The sequence below is a fragment of the Nerophis lumbriciformis genome, linkage group LG27 (assembly GCF_033978685.3).
Source record: "Nerophis lumbriciformis linkage group LG27, RoL_Nlum_v2.1, whole genome shotgun sequence".
Classification (NCBI taxonomy): Eukaryota; Metazoa; Chordata; class Actinopteri; order Syngnathiformes; family Syngnathidae; genus Nerophis; species Nerophis lumbriciformis.
In genome coordinates, this window is record NC_084574.2 from 38,494,538 (window position 1) to 38,512,739 (window position 18,202).

Below are 18,202 nucleotides of genomic sequence, written 5' to 3' on the forward strand. Positions count from 1 at the left end.
CTCGCTGTCCTGTGCTTTCAGCTGGATCAACCTTCTGGATGTTGGGCCGTAGACTTCTCTCAGGCCTGTGACGAAGGTTTTCATATCATTCCTATTGGCGGCAAACTGCAGCTCTTCTGCCTGTCTTTCCCACCAGTCAGATTTCATTTCTCTGGTGTATGGATGTCTGTAGTTCACTTTGGGCTCTGCTGTAAGCATGCTTTTTGGATCTTGTGTTGCACTGCAGCCTCTCCTGCCTAGCTTTGTTCCTGGTTACCAGCAACTCCTGCAGATGTTCATCCCGAACATCGAACCAATCCTGATGCTTCCTCTTCGATGGCCCAATATATTGCAGGCTGTGTTGTACAGTTTCCCTCATTGCAACCCATTTCTCATTCAAGTCTAACCCTGCTGTCATCATGTCCCATTCTCGCAAACTACAATTCATTTCCTCAACCAGCTCTACTCTCTTCCCATGAACTCTCAGTGCACCAGTATCCAGCTTGCGTGGCGGTTTTGTCCCTGTCTTGTGACAATACTTCCGCCTGTAAAGCTTCAATTTCGTTCTCAACATTACATGATCCGTGCCACAGTCAGCGCCCCTCATCGCTCTGGTGTCCAGCACTTCTCTCAGGTCCCGTTGTCTCACTATGGTGTAGTCCAGGAGATGCCAGTGTTTGGGTCTTGGATGCATCCAGGTCTTCTTGTGTGATTCTTTGTGCTTGAATACGGTGTTAGTTATAACAAGGTTATGTTCTGAACATAGTGCGAGCAAGAATTCGCCATTTGTGTTGCACGTGCCGACCCCATGGCTACCGAGGACGCCTTTCCATTTCTTGTTGTCCGAGCCGACTCTGGCGTTGAAATCACCCACTAGGATCAGTCTGTCATCTGTTAGGACAGATTTTATAGTCTCATGGAGTTCACTGTAGAACCTCTCTTTTGCCTCTACTGGATTTGTCATAGTAGGGGCATACACACTGATGAAAGTGGCATACAGCTTCTTCTGTAGTGGGAGCCTCATTGTCATAATCCTGTCGCTAATTGGTATGGGATCTTGGTCCAGCATGGTGGATATTTCCTTCTTGACTGCGAGTCCAACTCCTGCCTCTCGCCTGTCGTCAGCAGCCTTCCCACTCCAGAAGAATACATATCCCTGATCTTCCAGAGAGTTGTAACCAGGTAATCTAGTCTCACTGAGTGCGGCGATGTCTATATTATACTTAGCCAGCTCTAGGGCTACGAGTTCGGTCTGACGTTCTGGGCGCTCAGCTGATATTCTGTCCATCAGAGTGCGTACATTCCACTCTGTTAAGCACAATGTTGTCGATATACTCTTACTGGTTTCTCTTCCTGTTGTTCTTTGTCTTTCTCCTGACTCACTTTCCACTGTCTGTCGGAGTGTGAACAGATCAGCGCGGACCTTGGTAACCCGGGCGACGTCCAAGCCGGTATGGAATCTATTTCTCCTGACCATTTTCATGAAACTGCTTGCAAGAGGTTTCAAGTACTGCTAGATTTTGCGGGACTAACAGCACATACTTGGCGAATTGAGGTTTCTCAGGGGCAAGGCCAGGCCGAGACAGACTGATTCCACGACTCGTTGCAGCGACTGACCAGATGATAGGTTTGTCTATCTCTGCTCTTGTGTAGAGTATGTCGCTATGCTCTGATTGGCATGGTCCACCACAGACCTTGTGACAGTAGCATGATTGGAACTGCCAGGATGTCCAGCCTCACCCAGAAGCCGTGATTTATCTTCGGGGCTTACTCCCTTAGCCTTCGGTCAACCAAGACCTTAACCACAAGGCAGCGGTAAACACGTCGTAACCCTGAGGGAGAGGCTACCAGGTGCTACACCTTGCCCAAGGGTGACCTGGGGTTTTCTGTCGGGGTTGTCCATCCCCTAGCCTTTGGTCAACCAAGACCTGCCTGCAAGGCAGTGGTGACTCATGGAGGGCGGGGTCGGCAGAGCCCGTGCAGTAACCAAACTGCCCACTGCCCATGTATTCTGTTTTTATTTACCATTTACACAACGTGACAACTTCACTGTGTTTGTACATCGAAATACTTTTATTATATACTTTATACATCTAATTAACTTATTTATATCTAAATTTATTATATACGTTGTACATCTAATTACCTTTTACTTATATCTAAATACCTTTGTGTACAGTGCATCCAGTCGTTATAAGTATGTATAAAGTATAAGTGTGTACAGTAGTGATGAATATGTATAAGTGTGTACAGTAGTTATAATTATGTACAATGTGTACAGTAGTGATGAGTATGTACACATGTGTACAAGTATATACAAGTGTATACAAAGATTCCTGCTATCTAAAGAGCATATATGTACAAGTGTGTACATTAGTAATGAGTATATACAAGTGTGTACAGTAGTAATGAGTATGTACAGTGTGTACAGTAGTAATGAGTGTGTAGAGTAGTAATGAGTATGTACAGTGTGTACAAGTGTGTACAGTAGTAATGAGTATGTACAAGTGTGTACAGTAGTAATGAGTATGTACAGTGTCTACAAGTGTGTACAGTAGTAATGAGTATGTACAGGTATGTACAGTGTGTACAAGTGTGTACAGTAGTAATGAGTATGTACAGTGTGTACACGTGTGTACAGTAGTAATGAGTATGTACAGTGTGAACACGTGTGTACAGTAGTAATGAGTATGTACAAGTGTGTACAGTAGTAATGAGTGTGTACAGTAGTAATGAGTATGTACAGTGTGTACAGTAGTAATGAGTATGTACAGGTATGTACAGTATGTTCAAGTGTGTACAGTAGTAATGAGTATGTACAAGTGTGAACAGTAGTAATGAGTATGTACAGTGTGTACAAGTGTGTACAGTAGTAATGAGTATGTACAAGTGTGTACAGTAGTAATGAGTGTGTACAAGTGTGTACAGTAGTAATGAGTATGTACAAGTATGTACAGTGTGTACAAGTGTGTGCAGTAGTAATGAGTATGTACAAGTATGTACAGTGTGTACAGTAGTAATGAGTATGTACAAGTGTGTACAGTAGTAATGAGTATGTACAGTGTGTACACGTGTGTACAGTAGTAATGAGTATGTACAAGTATGGACAGTGTGTACAGTAGTAATGAGTATGTACAAGTGTGTACAGTAGTAATGAGTATGTACAAGTATGTATAGTGTGTACAAGTGTGTACAGTGTGTACAAGTGTGTACAGTAGTAATGAATATGTACAAGTGTGTACAGTAGTAATGACTGTGTACAAGTGTTTACAGTAGTGAGTATGTACAAGTGTGTACAGTAGTAATGAGTGTGTACAAGTGTGTACAGTAGTAATGCGTATGTACAGTAGTAATGAGTATGTACAAGTGCGTACAGTAGTAATGAGTATGTACAGGAGTAATGAGTATGTACAAGCATGTACAGTAGTAATGAGTATGTACAAGTGTGTACAGTAGTAATGAGTATGTACAAGTATGTACAGGAGTAATGAGTATATACAAGTGTGTACAGTAGTAATGAGTATGTACAAGTGTGTACAGTAGTAATGAGTGTGTACAAGTACGTACAAGTATGTACAGTAGTAATGAGTATGTACAATTATGTACAGTAGTAATGAGTATGTACAAGTATGTACAGTAGTAATGAGTATGTACAAGTATGTACAGGAGTAATGAGTACGTACAAGTGTGTACAGTAGTAATGAGTATGTACAAGTGTGTACAGTAGTAATGAGTGTGTACAAGTGTGTACAGTAGTAATGAGTGTGTACAGTAGTAATGAGTATGTACAAGTATGTACAGTAGTAATGAGTGTGTACAGTAGTAATGAGTATGTACAAGTGTGTACAGTAGTAATGAGTATGTACAAGTGTGTACAGTAGCAATGAGTATGTACAAGTATGTACAGGAGTAATGAGTATGTACAAGTGTGTACAGTAGTAATGAGTATGTACAAGTATGTACAGTAGTAATGAGTATGTACAAGTGTGTACAGTAGTAATGAGTATGTACAAGAGTGTACAGTAGTAATGAGTGTGTACAGTAGTAATGAGTATGTACAAGTGTGTACAGTAGTAATGAGTGTGTACAAGTGTGTACAGTAGTAATGAGTATGTACAGTAGTAATGAGTATGTACAGTAGTAATGAGTATGTACAGTAGTAATGAGTATGTACAAGTGTGTACAGTAGTAATGAGTATGTACAGTAGTAATGAGTGTGTACAAGTATGTGCAGTAGTAATGAGTATGTACAAGTATGTACATTAGTAATGAGTATGTACAGTAGTAATGAGTGTGTACAAGTATGTGCAGTAGCAATGAGTATGTACAGTAGTAATGAGTATGTACAAGTGTGTGCAGTAGTAATGAGTATGTACAGTAGTAATGAGTGTGTACAAGTGTGTACAGTAGTAATGAGTATGTACAGTAGTAATGAGTGTGTACAAGTGTGTACAGTAGTAATGAGTGTGTACAGTAGTAATGAGTATGTACAGTAGTAATGAGTATGTACAAGTGTGTACAGTAGTAATGAGTGTGTACAAGTGTGTACAGTAGTAATGAGTATGTACAGTAGTAATGAGTATGTACAAGTGTGTACAGTAGTAATGAGTATGTACAGTAGTAATGAGTGTGTACAAGTATGTGCAGTAGTAATGAGTATGTACAAGTATGTACATTAGTAATGAGTATGTACAGTAGTAATGAGTGTGTACAAGTATGTGCAGTAGCAATGAGTATGTACAGTAGTAATGAGTATGTACAAGTGTGTGCAGTAGTAATGAGTATGTACAGTAGTAATGAGTGTGTACAAGTGTGTACAGTAGTAATGAGTATGTACAGTAGTAATGAGTGTGTACAAGTGTGTACAGTAGTAATGAGTGTGTACAGTAGTAATGAGTATGTACAGTAGTAATGAGTATGTACAAGTGTGTACAGTAGTAATGAGTATGTACAAGTGTGTACAGTAGTAATGAGTGTGTACAGTAGTAATGAGTATGTACAAGTGTGTACAGTAGTAATGAGTATGTACAGTAGTAATGAGTATGTACAAGTGTGTACAGTAGTAATGAGTATGTACAGTAGTAATGAGTATGTACAAGTATGTACAGTAGTAATGAGTATGTACAAGTGTGTACAGTAGTAATGAGTATGTACAAGTGTGTACAGTAGTAATGAGTATGTACAGTAGTAATGAGTATGTACAAGTGTGTACAGTAGTAATGAGTATGTACAGTAGTAATGAGTATGTACAAGTGTGTACAGTAGTAATGAGTATGTACAGTAGTAATGAGTATGTACAAGTATGTACAGTAGTAATGAGTATGTACAAGTGTGTACAGTAGTAATGAGTATGTACAGTAGTAATGAGTATGTACAAGTATGTGCAGTAGTAATGAGTATGTACAGTAGTAATGAGTATGTACAGTAGTAATGAGTGTGTACAAGTATGTGCAGTAGCAATGAGTATGTACAGTAGTAATGAGTATGTACAAGTGTGTACAGTAGTAATGAGTGTGTACAAGTATGTGCAGTGTGTACAACATTTGACAGAGTCATGCACAGCCAGTTATAAGGAAATGAATGTCAAAAAAGAGAAGAAGTATGGTTCCACCCCCCCTCACCTCTCCTCACCTCACCTCACCTCACCTCAGCACCCCATCATCATAAACACACAAAGAGTTGACACTTTTATATACCTGGGCCTCACCTTGGACAATATACTCACCTTTGATCAGCACACCACGGACATTGAAAAAAGAAGTCAACAAAGACTGTCAGTAAACTTAAAGGACTATACGTTGCACCTCACCTCCTGTGTTCCACTGTTCCTTCACTATGTCATCCTTCTGTACTGTTCCACTGTTCTTCACTATGTCATCCTTCTGTACTGTTCCACTGTTTCTTCACTATGTCATCCTTCTGTACTGTTCCACTGTTTCTTCACTATGTCATCCTTCTGTACTGTTCCACTGTTTCTTCACTATGTCATCCTTCTGTACTGTTCCACTGTTTCTTCACTATGTCATCCTTCTGTACTGTTCCACTGTTTCTTCACTATGTCATCCTTCTGTACTGTTCCACTGTTTCTTCACTATGTCATCCTTCTGTACTGTTCCACTGTTCTTCACTATGTCATCCTTCTGTACTGTTCCACTGTTTCTTCACTATGTCATCCTTCTGTACTGTTCCACTGTTTCTTCACTATGTCATCCTTCTGTACTGTTCCACTGTTTCTTCACTATGTCATCCTTCTGTACTGTTCCACTGTTTCTTCACTATGTCATCCTTCTGTACTGTTCCACTGTTTCTTCACTATGTCATCCTTCTGTACTGTTCCACTGTTTCTTCACTATGTCATCCTTCTGTACTGTTCCACTGTTTCTTCACTATGTCATCCTTCTGTACTGTTCCACTGTTTCTTCACTATGTCATCCTTCTGTACTGCTCCACTGTTTCTTCACTATGTCATCCTTCTGTACTGTTCCACTGTTTCTTCACTATGTCATCCTTCTGTACTGTTCCACTGTTTCTTCACTATGTCATCCTTCTGTACTGTTCCACTGTTTCTTCACTATGTCATCCTTCTGTACTGTTCCACTGTTTCTTCACTATGTCATCCTTCTGTACTGCTCCACTGTTTCTTCACTATGCCATCCTTCTGTACTGTTCCACTGTTTCTTCACTATGTCATCCTTCTGTACTGTTCCACTGTTTCTTCACTATGTCATCCTTCTGTACTGTTCCACTGTTTCTTCACTATGTCATCCTTCTGTACTGTTCCACTGTTTCTTCACTATGCTTTCTGTAATCAAACACACACACATTTCACATATAGCAGCTAAAATCATCAGCCTACCCACACCCAACATCTCAGATCTAAACCACAGGTCCATCATTGGACTGGCAAACACAATAGTCCAGGATATGACTCACCCACTACACCACTACATCACCTCACTACCATCATGGCACAGGTACACAACTATCAAATTCCGGAGGGCCCGCCTCGGGAAAAGCCTTATCCCTGCAGCTATAGCCCTATAGCCCTAAACAGCAGCTATAGCCCTATAGCCCTAAACAGCAGCTATAGCCCTATAGCCCTAAACAGCAGCTATAGCCCTATAGCCCTAAACAGCAGGCCTGTAAATGTGTTGGTCATGTATGATGTCTTTTTCTTACTTTTGTTGCTGATGTGTAATGTCTATTGTTTAAATGTACTGCAGTCAACATGAATTTCCCCAACAAGGACCAATACATCTAAATCTAATCTAATCTAATCTAATCTGTGTACAGTAGTAATGAGTATGTACAAGTGTGTACAGTAGTAATGAGTGTGTACAGTAGTAATGAGTATGTACAAGTGTGTACAGTAGTAATGAGTGTGTACAGTAGTAATGAGTATGTACAAGTGTGTACAGTAGTAATGAGTGTGTACAGTAGTAATGAGTATGTACAAGTGTGTACAGTAGTAATGAGTATGTACAGTAGTAATGAATATGTACAAATGTGTACAGTAGTAATGAGTGTGTACAGTAGTAATGAGTATGTACAAGTGTGTACAGTAGTCATGAGTATGTACAAGTGTGTACAGTAGTCATGAGTATGTACAAGTGTGTACAGTAGTAATGAGTATGTTCAAGTGTGTACAGTAGTAATGAGTATGTACAAGTGTGTACAGTAGTAATGAGTATGTACAAGTGTGTACAGTAGTAATGAGTGTGTACAAGTGTGTACAGTAGTAATGAGTGTGTACAGTAGTAATGAGTATGTACAAGTATGTGCAGTAGTAATGAGTGTGCACAGTAGTAATGAGTATGTACAAGTGTGTGCAGTAGTAATGAGTGTGTACAAGTATGTACAATTGTGTACAGTAGTAATGAGTACGTTCAAGTGTGTACAGTAGTAATGAGTGTGTACAGTAGTAATGAGTATGTACAAGTGTGTACAGTAGTAATGAGTGTGTACAAGTGTGTACAGTAGTAATGAGTATGTACAGTAGTAATGAGTATGTACAAGTATGTACAGTAGTAATGAGTATGTACAAGTGTGTACAGTAGTAATGAGTATGTACAAGTGTGTACAGTAGTAATGAGTATGTACAGTAGTAATGAGTATGTACAAGTGTGTACAGTAGTAATGAGTATGTACAGTAGTAATGAGTATGTACAAGTATGTACAGTAGTAATGAGTATGTACAGTAGTAATGAGTATGTACAAGTGTGTACAGTAGTAATGAGTATGTACAGTAGTAATGAGTATGTACAGTAGTAATGAGTATGTACAAGTGTGTACAGTAATAATGAGTATGTACAGTAGTAATGAGTATATAAATCAAATCAAATCAACTTTATTTATAGAGCACATTTAAAATTTACCACAGGGGTAGCCAAAGTGCTGTACAATGAGCAGGTTAAAAGATAAAACGAGTACCGAGCAAACACAACACAACACAAACAGAACACGATAAAAAAATAAATAATTAAAATAGAATTAATAAAAACATAAAAACAGGATCACAGCAGGTGTATTATGGGGCGCCATTGCAGGATGGATATCACTCAGTGTTAAAAGCCATGGAATAAAAGTATGTTTTTAAGAGAGATTTAAAAACAGGAAGAGAGGAGGCTTGTCTAACACTCAGGGGTAGGTCGTTCCAGAGCTTGGGAGCAGCAACGGCGAAAGCTCTGTCACCTCTAAGCTTCAGCCTTGTGTCAGGGACCGTCAACAGCAGCTGATCGGCTGATCTTAAGGATCGGGTGGGGCAGTAAGGCTGAAGGAGGTCGGAGAGATAGGTTGGCGCGAGGTTGTTTAGACATTTAAAAACAAATAAAAGGAGTTTAAAATGTATTCGGTAACGCACAGGGAGCCAGTGAAGGGACGCTAAAATAGGGGTGATGTGCTCACGTCTGCGGGTCTGTGTTAGCAGACGAGCAGCAGAGTTCTGCACGAGCTGCAGGCGGGCGATGGAGGCCTGGCTAATGCCAACATACAGGGCATTACAGTAATCAAGACGAGTCGAGATAAAAGCGTGGATTAATTTCTCAAGATCATGTCTTGATAGAAGCGGTTTCACTTTCGCTATTTGGCGTAATTGATAAAAGCTTTTTTGAACGACGCTGCTGATTTGTTTTTCGAATTTAAAATCTAAGTCAAACTTTACCCCCAGGTTTGTGACACAGTCGCTGAGATACGGGGTCAGAGTGCCGAGGTCAACGTTGGGGGAGGGAGAGCGACTTGGACCGAACAACATAACTTCTGTTTTATCTTCATTTAGGCTCAGGAAGTTAGCTGAAAGCCAGACTTTGATGTCGTGCAGGCAGTCAATAAGACGTTGAACCGTGTTATTTTGTACCATGGGAAAATAAATCTGGCAATCATCGGCATAAAAATGAAATGCAATACTGTACTTCCTAAAAATAGAACCAAGGGGGAGAAGGTAAAGCGCAAATAAAATATACAGTAGCAATGAGTATGTACAAGTATGTACAGTAGTAATGAGTATGTACAATTTTGTACAAGTGTGTACAGTAGTAATGAGTATGTACAAGTATGTTCAAGTATGTACAGTAGTAATGAGTATATACAGTAGCAATGAGTATGTACAAGTGTGTACAGTAGTAATGAGTATGTACAAGTGTGTACAGTAGTAATGAGTATGTACAAGTGTGTACAGTAGTAATGAGTATATACAGTAGCAATGAGTATGTACAAGTATGTACAGTAGTAATGAGTATGTACAAGTGTGTACAGTAGTAATGAGTATGTACAAGTGTGTACAGTAGTAATGAGTATGTACAAGTGTGTACAGTAGTAATGAGTATGTACAAGTGTGTACAGTAGTAATGAGTATGTACAAGTGTGTACAAGTGTGTAAAGAGCAGGTGTGTCCACCACGTCAGCGGCGGTGGCGTGGTCTCTGCACAGGGACCTGGGTTTTCCTCTGGACCTGGTGGACCTGATGCTGGAGGAGCGAGGAGTCTTGGTGGACCGTCAGCAGCTGGACCTGCTGATGGCACAGAACCACAAGGTGCTGCCACTTTTACTTTGGCGGGGTGTTGTACTTGACCACGTGCTCCATGTGTGGTGTCAGGCGGCGGTGGAGCACGGCGACGCCCCCCCTCTTCTGGCGATGAGCGTGGCCACCTTGGCAGAGCTGCAGCGCCTTGGAGTGACTCACACGGACCAGCGCCTCAAGTACCAGTACAGACTGGAGCAGAAGCGCTACGGTACCACATCCACCACACCTCCACCAGGTCCCAGGCTGACCCCGCCTCTCCTCTCCCGCAGTCTTCCCAGCATGCCGAGCGTCGGTGGTGGCGCTGTTTGACGGCCAGCGGCTGGTGTCGCACGTGGAGGAGGGCCAGCGCTGCGGCGTCATTCTGGATCGGACCTCCTTCTACGCCGAGCAGGGGGGGCAGGCGGCCGACCGGGGCTACTTGGTGCGGGACGACCTGCAGGTCAGCTGACAGGAAGTTGCATCACCCCTTCGCCGCACTGGTGACCGTGTGCCGCTTGACAGGAAGTGCCTTTCTCCGTGGAGGCCGTGTTCCGGGCAGGGGGGTACGTGGTCCACCAGGTGACGGCCGCCCACACCCTCCAGACGGGAGACGCCGTGCACCTCCACCTGGACCAGGTGAGTCGTGGCCACGCCCCTTTCCATGTCTCTGCTTGACCACCTGGGTCCTCAGGCCCACCGCTTGGCGTGCATGGTCAACCACACGGCCACGCACCTGCTCAACCTGGCCCTCAGGAAGGTTCTGGGCCCCTCGGTCCAGCAGAGAGGCTCCCACCTGTCGGCGGACCGCCTCCGCCTGGACTTCAGCTACAAGGTGTGCCAGCCCAGCAGCCAGGGCTCTTAATGTGCTACTTCCTGTCCAGGGCTCTCAATGTGCTACTTCCTGTCCAGGGCTCACTGAGCAGGGGCCAGCTGCAGCAGGTGGAGGATTGTGTCAACCAGGTGGTGCTGGCCAACCAGCCGGTCTACGTCCAGGAAGTAGCCCTGCAGAGCGCCAAGAGCATCGCGGGTCTCAGGACGGTGGACGAGGTGACCCCACCACACGGTCTTCAGGCTCCTCCTTTCACAATAAAAGCTGTCTGTCTCTTTGTCTTTCAGGTGTACCCTGACCCGGTTCGGGTGGTGTCGGTGTCCGTTCCGGTCTCTGAGCTGCTGGAAGATCCCACGGACAGACACACGTCGGTGGAACTCTGCTGTGGAACGTAAGAACCTGCACTTTATTTTGAAAAGCTTCGGCCCAGCTGCTTGACTCCGCCCCTTACCTGTGCACTCAGTCACCTGCTGCACACCGCCGCCATCCACGACCTCGTCATTGTGTCCGAGAAACAGCTGGTCAGAGGAATCAGTCGGGTTGTCGCGGTGACGGGACGTGACGCAACACAGGTTAGCCTAGCTTAGCATAAAGGCTGAGAATGAAGGTAAATGTTAGCCTAGCTTAGCATAAAGACTGAGAATGAAGGTAAATGTTAGCCTAGCTTAGCATAAAGGCTGAGAATGAAGGTAAATGTTAGCCTAGCTTAGCATAAAGGCTGAGAATGAAGGTAAATGTTAGCCTAGCTTAGCATAAAGACAGAATGAAGGTAAATGTTAGCCTAGCTTAGCATAAAGACTGAGAATGAAGGTAAATGTTAGCCTAGCTTAGCATAAAGGCTGAGAATGAAGGTAAATGTTAGCCTAGCTTAGCATAAAGACTGAGAATGAAGGTAAATGTTAGCCTAGCTTAGCATAAAGACTGGGAGTGAAGGTAAATGTTAGCCTAGCTTAGCATAAAAACTGAGAATGAAGGTACATGTTAGCCTAGCTTAGCATAAAGACTGAGAATGAAGGTAAATGTTAGCCTAGCTTAGCATAAAGGCTGAGAATGAAGGTAAATGTTAGCCTAACTTAGCATAAAGGCTGAGAATGAAGGTAAATGTTAGCCTAGCTTAGCATAAAGACTGAGAATGAAGGTACATGTTAGCCTAGCTTAGCATAAAGACTGAGAATGAAGGTAAATGTTAGCCTAGCTTAGCATAAAGGCTGAGAATGAAGGTAAATGTTAGCCTAACTTAGCATAAAGGCTGAGAATGAAGGTAAATGTTAGCCTAGCTTAGCATAAAGACTGAGAATGAAGGTAAATGTTAGCCTAACTTAGCATAAAGGCTGAGAATGAAGGTACATGTTAGCATAGGTACTGTGAGCCATTATTGAATAAATGAAGTGAGAAAGAATAAATCATTATTGAATAAATGAAGTGAGAAAGAATAAATCATGCACACATCACATTCAGGCTCGAGAGGCGGGGCAGTCACTACTTCAGGATGTGGAATCGCTGTCAGCCAGAATGACAAGCTCCGCCTCCTCTTGTCTGGACTCCGCCCAGAGTCTGGCCAAGGAAGTGGGCGTGCTCTCTGACGTAAGTGGCCACCTTCCTGCAGCACACCTCCTGTGTGACCCCGCACTTTGTCTTGCAGGCAGTGGACAACACGCCCAGCCCCCAGTGGCTGCGTGCTGAACTGCAGGCGCGCCTGAAGACTCTGCAGAGGAGCAGCAACACTGCAGTCAGGAAGATCCAGACCAAAGAGGTAGTGTACTTTGAACTCACACACTGCATCATGCACACTTACTACAGCACAGTGTACTTTGAACTCACACACTGCATCATGCACACTTACTACAGCACAATGTACTTTTAACTCACACACTGCATCATGCACACTTACTAGAGCACAGTGTACTTTTAACTCACACACTGCATCATGCACACTTACTACAGCACAGTGTACTTTGAACTCACACACTGCATCATGCACACTTACTACAGCACAGTGTACTTTGAACTCACACACTGCATCATGCACACTTACTACCACACAGTGTACTTTTAACTCACACACTGCATCATGCACACTTACTAGAGCACAGTGTACTTTTAACTCACACACTGCATCATGCACACTTACTAGAGCACAGTGTACTTTTAACTCACACACTGCATCATGCACACTTACTAGAGCACAGTGTACTGCACTTTCACTCACTGCATCATGCACACTTACTACCACACAGTGTACTGCACTTTCACTCACTGCATCATGCACACTTACTACCGCACAGTGTACTGCACTTTCACACACTTCATCATGCACACTTACTACCGCACAGTGTACTGCACTTTCACACACTGCATCATGCACACCTACTACCACACAGTGTACTGCACTTTCACACACTGCATCATGCACACTTACTACCACACAGTGTACTGAACTTTCATACACTGCATCATGCACACTTACTACCGCACAGTGTACTGCACTTTCACACACTGCATCATGCACACCTACTACCACACAGTGTACTGCACTTTCACACACTGCATCATGCACACTTACTACCACATAGTGTACTGAACTTTCATACACTGCATCATGCACACTTACTACCACACAGTGTACTGCACTTTCACACACTGCATCATGCACACTTACATACCGCACAGTGTACTGCACTTTCACACACTGCATCATGCACACTTACTACCGCACAGTGTACTGCACTTTCACACACTGCATCATGCACACTTACTACCACATAGTGTACTGAACTTTCATACACTGCATCATGCACACGTATTACCACACAGTGTACTGCACTTTCACTCACTTCATCATGCACACTTACTACCACACAGTGTACTGCACTTTCACTCACTGCATCATGCACACTTACTACCACACAGTGTACTGCACTTTCACACACTGCATCATGCACACTTACTACCGCACAGTGTACTGCACTTTCACACACTGCATCATGCACACTTACTACCACACAGTGTACTGCACTTTCACACACTGCATCATGCACACTTACTACCACATAGTGTACTGCACTTTCACTCACTGCATCATGCACACTTACTACCACACAGTGTACTGCACTTTCACTCTCTGCATCATGCACACTTACTACCACACAGTGTAGTTTTAACTCACACACTGCATCATGCACACTCACTACCACACAGTGTACCGGTACTGCACTTTCACACACTGCATCATGCACACTTACTACCACACAGTGTACTGCACTTTCATACACTGCATCATGCACACTTACTACAGCACAGTGTACTGCACTTTCACACACTGCATCATGCACACTTACTACCACACAGTTACTGCACTTTCACACACTGCATCATGCACACTTACTACCACACAGTGCACCGGTACTGCACTTTCACACATTGCATCATGCACACTTACTACCACACAGTATACTACACTTTCATACACTGCATCATGCACACTTACTACCACACAATGTACTGCACTTTCACACACTGCATCATGTACACTTACTACCGCACAGTGTACTGCACTTTCACACACTGCATCATGCACACTTACTACCACACAGTGTACTGCACTTTCACACACTGCATCATGCACACTTACTACCACACAGTGTACTGCACTTTCACACACTGCATCATGCACACTTACTACCACACAGTGTACTGCACTTTCACACACTGCATCATGCACACTTACTACCACACAGTGTACTGCACTTTCACACACTGCATCATGCACACTTACTACCACACAGTATACTACACTTTCATACACTGCATCATGCACACTTACTACCACACAGTGTACTGCACTTTCACACACTGCATCATGCACATTTACTACCACACAGTGTACTGCACTTTCACACACTGCATCATGCACACTTATTAACACACAGAGTAATGCACTTTCACTTACGGCATCATGCACACTTACTACCACACAGTGTACTGCACTTTCACATACTTGTCACTGCACACTTACTACCACAGTGTACTGCACTTTCACATACTTGTCACTGCACACTTACTACCACACTTAGTACAAGTATAAGTAAACTTTTTTACGTAAAGACTACTTACGTAGTAAAGAATAAGTACAAGTGTAAGTACGTTTATGTACGTAAAGACTACTTATGTAGTAAAGAATAAGTACAGATGTAAGTACACTTATGTAGGTAAAGACTACTTATGTAGTACAAGTACACTAGTGTAAGTACACTTAGACTACTGATGCAGTGAAGAATGAGTAGAAAAGTGTAGGTACACTTAGACTACTGATGTAGTAAAGAATGATTAGACAAGTGTAAGTACACTTAGACTACTGATGTAGTAAAGAATGAGTAGACAAGTGTAAGTACACTTAGGCTACTGATGTAGTAAAGAATGAGTAGACAAGTGTAATTACACTTAGACTACTGATGCAGTAAAGAATGAGTAGACGAGTGTAAGTACACTTAGACTAATGATGTAGTAAAGATTAGTCTAAGTACACTTAGACTACTGATGCAGTAAAGAATGAGTATACAAGTGTAAGTACACTTAGACTACTGATGCAGTAAAGAATGAGTAGACAAGTGTAAGTACACTTAGACTACTGATGCAGTAAAGAATGAGTAGACAAGTGTAAGTACACTTAGACTACTGATGCAGTAAAGAATGAGTACAAGTGTAAGTATACTTAGACTACTGATGTAGTAAATAATGAGTAGACGAGTGTAAGTACACCTAGACTACTGATGTAGTAAAGAATGAGTAGAAAAGTGTAAGTACACTTAGACTTAGTGGTTAGAGTGTCCGGCCTGAGATGGGTAGGTTGTGAGTTCAAACCCCGGCCGAGTCATACCAAAGACTATAAAATTGGGAGCCATTACCTCCCTGCTTGGCACTCAGCATCAAAGGTTGATTGGGGGTTAAATCACCAAAAATTATTCCCGGGCGCGGCCACCGCTGCTGCTCGCTGCTCCCCTCACCTCCCAGGGGGTGATCAAGGGTGATGGGTCAAATGCAGAGGACAAATTTCACCACACCTAGTGTGTGTGTGGCAATCATTGGTACTTTAACTTAACTTAACTACTGATGCAGTAAAGAATGAGTAGATGAGTGTAAGTACACTTAGACTACTGATGTAGTAAAGAATGAGTAGACAAGTGTAAGTATACTTAGACTAAGTGGTTAGAGTGTCCGGCCTGAGATGGGTAGGTTGTGAGTTCAAACCCCGGCCGAGTCATACCAAAGACTATAAAAATGGGAGCCATTACCTCCCTGCTTGGCACTCAGCATCAAGGGTTGGAATTGGGGGTTAAATTACCAAAAATTATTCCCGGGCGCGGCCACCGCTGCTGCTCACTGCTCCCCTCACCTCCCAGGGGGTGAACAAGGGGATGGGTCAAATGCAGAGGACAAATTTCACCACACCTAGTGTGTGTGTGTGTGACTATCATTGGTACTTTAACTTAACTTAACTACTGATGCAGTAAAGAATGAGTAGACGAGTGTAAGTACACTTAGACTACTGATGTAGTAAAGAATGAGTAGACAAGTGTAAGTACACTTAGACTACTGATGCAGTAAAGAATGAGTAGATGAGTGTAAGTACACTTAGACTACTGATGTAGTAAAGAATGAGTACAAGTGTAAGTACACTTAGACTACTGATGAGGTAAATAATGAGTACGAGTGTAAGTACACTTAGACTACTGATGTAGTACAGAATGAGTAGACGAGTGTAAGTACACTTAGACGACTGATGCAGTAAAGAATGAGTAGACAAGTGTAAGTGCACTTAGACTACTGATGCAGTAAAGAATGAGTATGAGTGTAAGTACACTTAGACTACTGATGTAGTAAATAATGAGTAGACAAGTGTAAGTACACTTAGACTACTGATGCAGTAAAGAATGAGTAGACGAGTGTAAGTACACTTAGACTGCTGATGTAGTACAGAATGAGTAGACAAGTGTAAGTACACTTAGACTACTGATGAGGTAAATAATGAGTACGAGTGTAAGTACACTTAGACTACTGATGTAGTACAGAATGAGTAGACGAGTGTAAGTACACTTAGACGACTGATGCAGTAAAGAATGAGTAGACGAGTGTAAGTACACTTAGACTGCTGATGCAGTAAAGAATGAGTAGACGAGTGTGCATCAATTGGGAGTATAGATGTGATGTTTCCCATGATGCTTTGCAGGCAGCAGTGCAGGCTCAGAGTCTGCTGGACAAGAACGAGGACATAGACCTTCTGGTGGATTCTGTGGAGGCGGAGTCTCTTTCGGTATGCCCGCCCCCACCGGACAGGTGGCTAGCGTTAGCATTAGCATTAGCAGCTGTTCTTCCTGTTTCCTGTCAGGTGGTGATGAAGACTGTCAATCAGCTGAGCTGGGCCCGCCCTCAAAGTCACGTGATGCTGCTGGCGCACCAAAGGCATTCTGGGAAAGTTTTTTGTGCTTGTCAGGTGCCAAAGGTAAACTGTGCTCACCTGTGGATGGCCGGCCCGCCTCCAAGACTCTCATTGGCTCCGGTCTCGCCCTCAGGACTCTGCGGCGCTCTCGGCTTCGGACTGGGCGGTGGCGGTGTGTCGCCAGCTGGGCGGCGACGGCGGGGGCACCGCTGTGGTGGCTCGGGGGACAGGAAGTAGCGCCGACATCACACAAGCTGTCAGGTGGGCGGAGCAGTTTGCCCGCAGGATCCTTGATGGCCGGCGTCCGCAGGAACAGGAAGTGACATCAGGATCCTTGATGGCCGGCGTCCACAGGAACAGGAAGTGACATCAGGATCCTTGATGGCCGGCGTCCGCAGGAACAGGAAGTGACATCAGGATCCTTGATGGCCGGCGTCCGCAGGAACAGGAAGTGACATCAGGATCCTTGATGGCCGGCGTCCGCAGGAACAGGAAGTGACATCAGGATCCTTGATGGCCGGCGTCCACAGGAACAGGAAGTGACATCAGGATCCTTGATGGCCGGCGTCCGCAGGAACAGGAAGTGACATCAGGATCCTTGATGGCCGGCGTCCGCAGGAACAGGAAGTGACATCTAATTGACGTCCAACTCAATGAGACTTAAGCCCCGCCCACCCCTCAATCCTAGTGGACAATCTATCATGCAAAAGTCCTGAATGTGAAATAAAATGTTTTTAAAAACATCTTGCCTTTATTCCTGCTTGATGATGCATGTATGTAGTGTGGAGAATAACGCTTTATTCCTGCTTGATGATGCATGTATGTAGTGTGGAGAATAACGCTTTATTCCTGCTTGATGATGCGTGTATGAAGTGTGGAGAATAACACTTTATTCCTGCTTGATGATGCATGTATGAAGTGTGGAGAATAACACTTTATTCCTGCTTGATGATGCATGTAT

General features: G+C 43.3%; 1 protein-coding gene across 1 annotated transcript in view; it reads left to right on the forward strand.

The window, feature by feature from the left end:
- Positions 1 to 17,608, forward strand: part of aars2 (alanyl-tRNA synthetase 2, mitochondrial (putative)) — a 31,729-nt gene extending 14,121 nt beyond the window's left edge. The window contains exons 10-22 of the mRNA XM_061987959.1: positions 9,879 to 10,006; positions 10,070 to 10,205; positions 10,267 to 10,436; positions 10,499 to 10,612; positions 10,668 to 10,808; positions 10,886 to 11,023; positions 11,093 to 11,196; positions 11,269 to 11,377; positions 12,264 to 12,389; positions 12,448 to 12,558; positions 17,032 to 17,115; positions 17,191 to 17,304; positions 17,375 to 17,608. Coding sequence (XP_061843943.1) covers positions 9,879 to 10,006; positions 10,070 to 10,205; positions 10,267 to 10,436; positions 10,499 to 10,612; positions 10,668 to 10,808; positions 10,886 to 11,023; positions 11,093 to 11,196; positions 11,269 to 11,377; positions 12,264 to 12,389; positions 12,448 to 12,558; positions 17,032 to 17,115; positions 17,191 to 17,304; positions 17,375 to 17,608 — 1,709 coding nt within the window. The remainder of the gene's footprint in view (positions 1 to 9,878; positions 10,007 to 10,069; positions 10,206 to 10,266; positions 10,437 to 10,498; positions 10,613 to 10,667; positions 10,809 to 10,885; positions 11,024 to 11,092; positions 11,197 to 11,268; positions 11,378 to 12,263; positions 12,390 to 12,447; positions 12,559 to 17,031; positions 17,116 to 17,190; positions 17,305 to 17,374) is intronic.
- Positions 17,609 to 18,202: the final 594 nt, after the last annotated feature.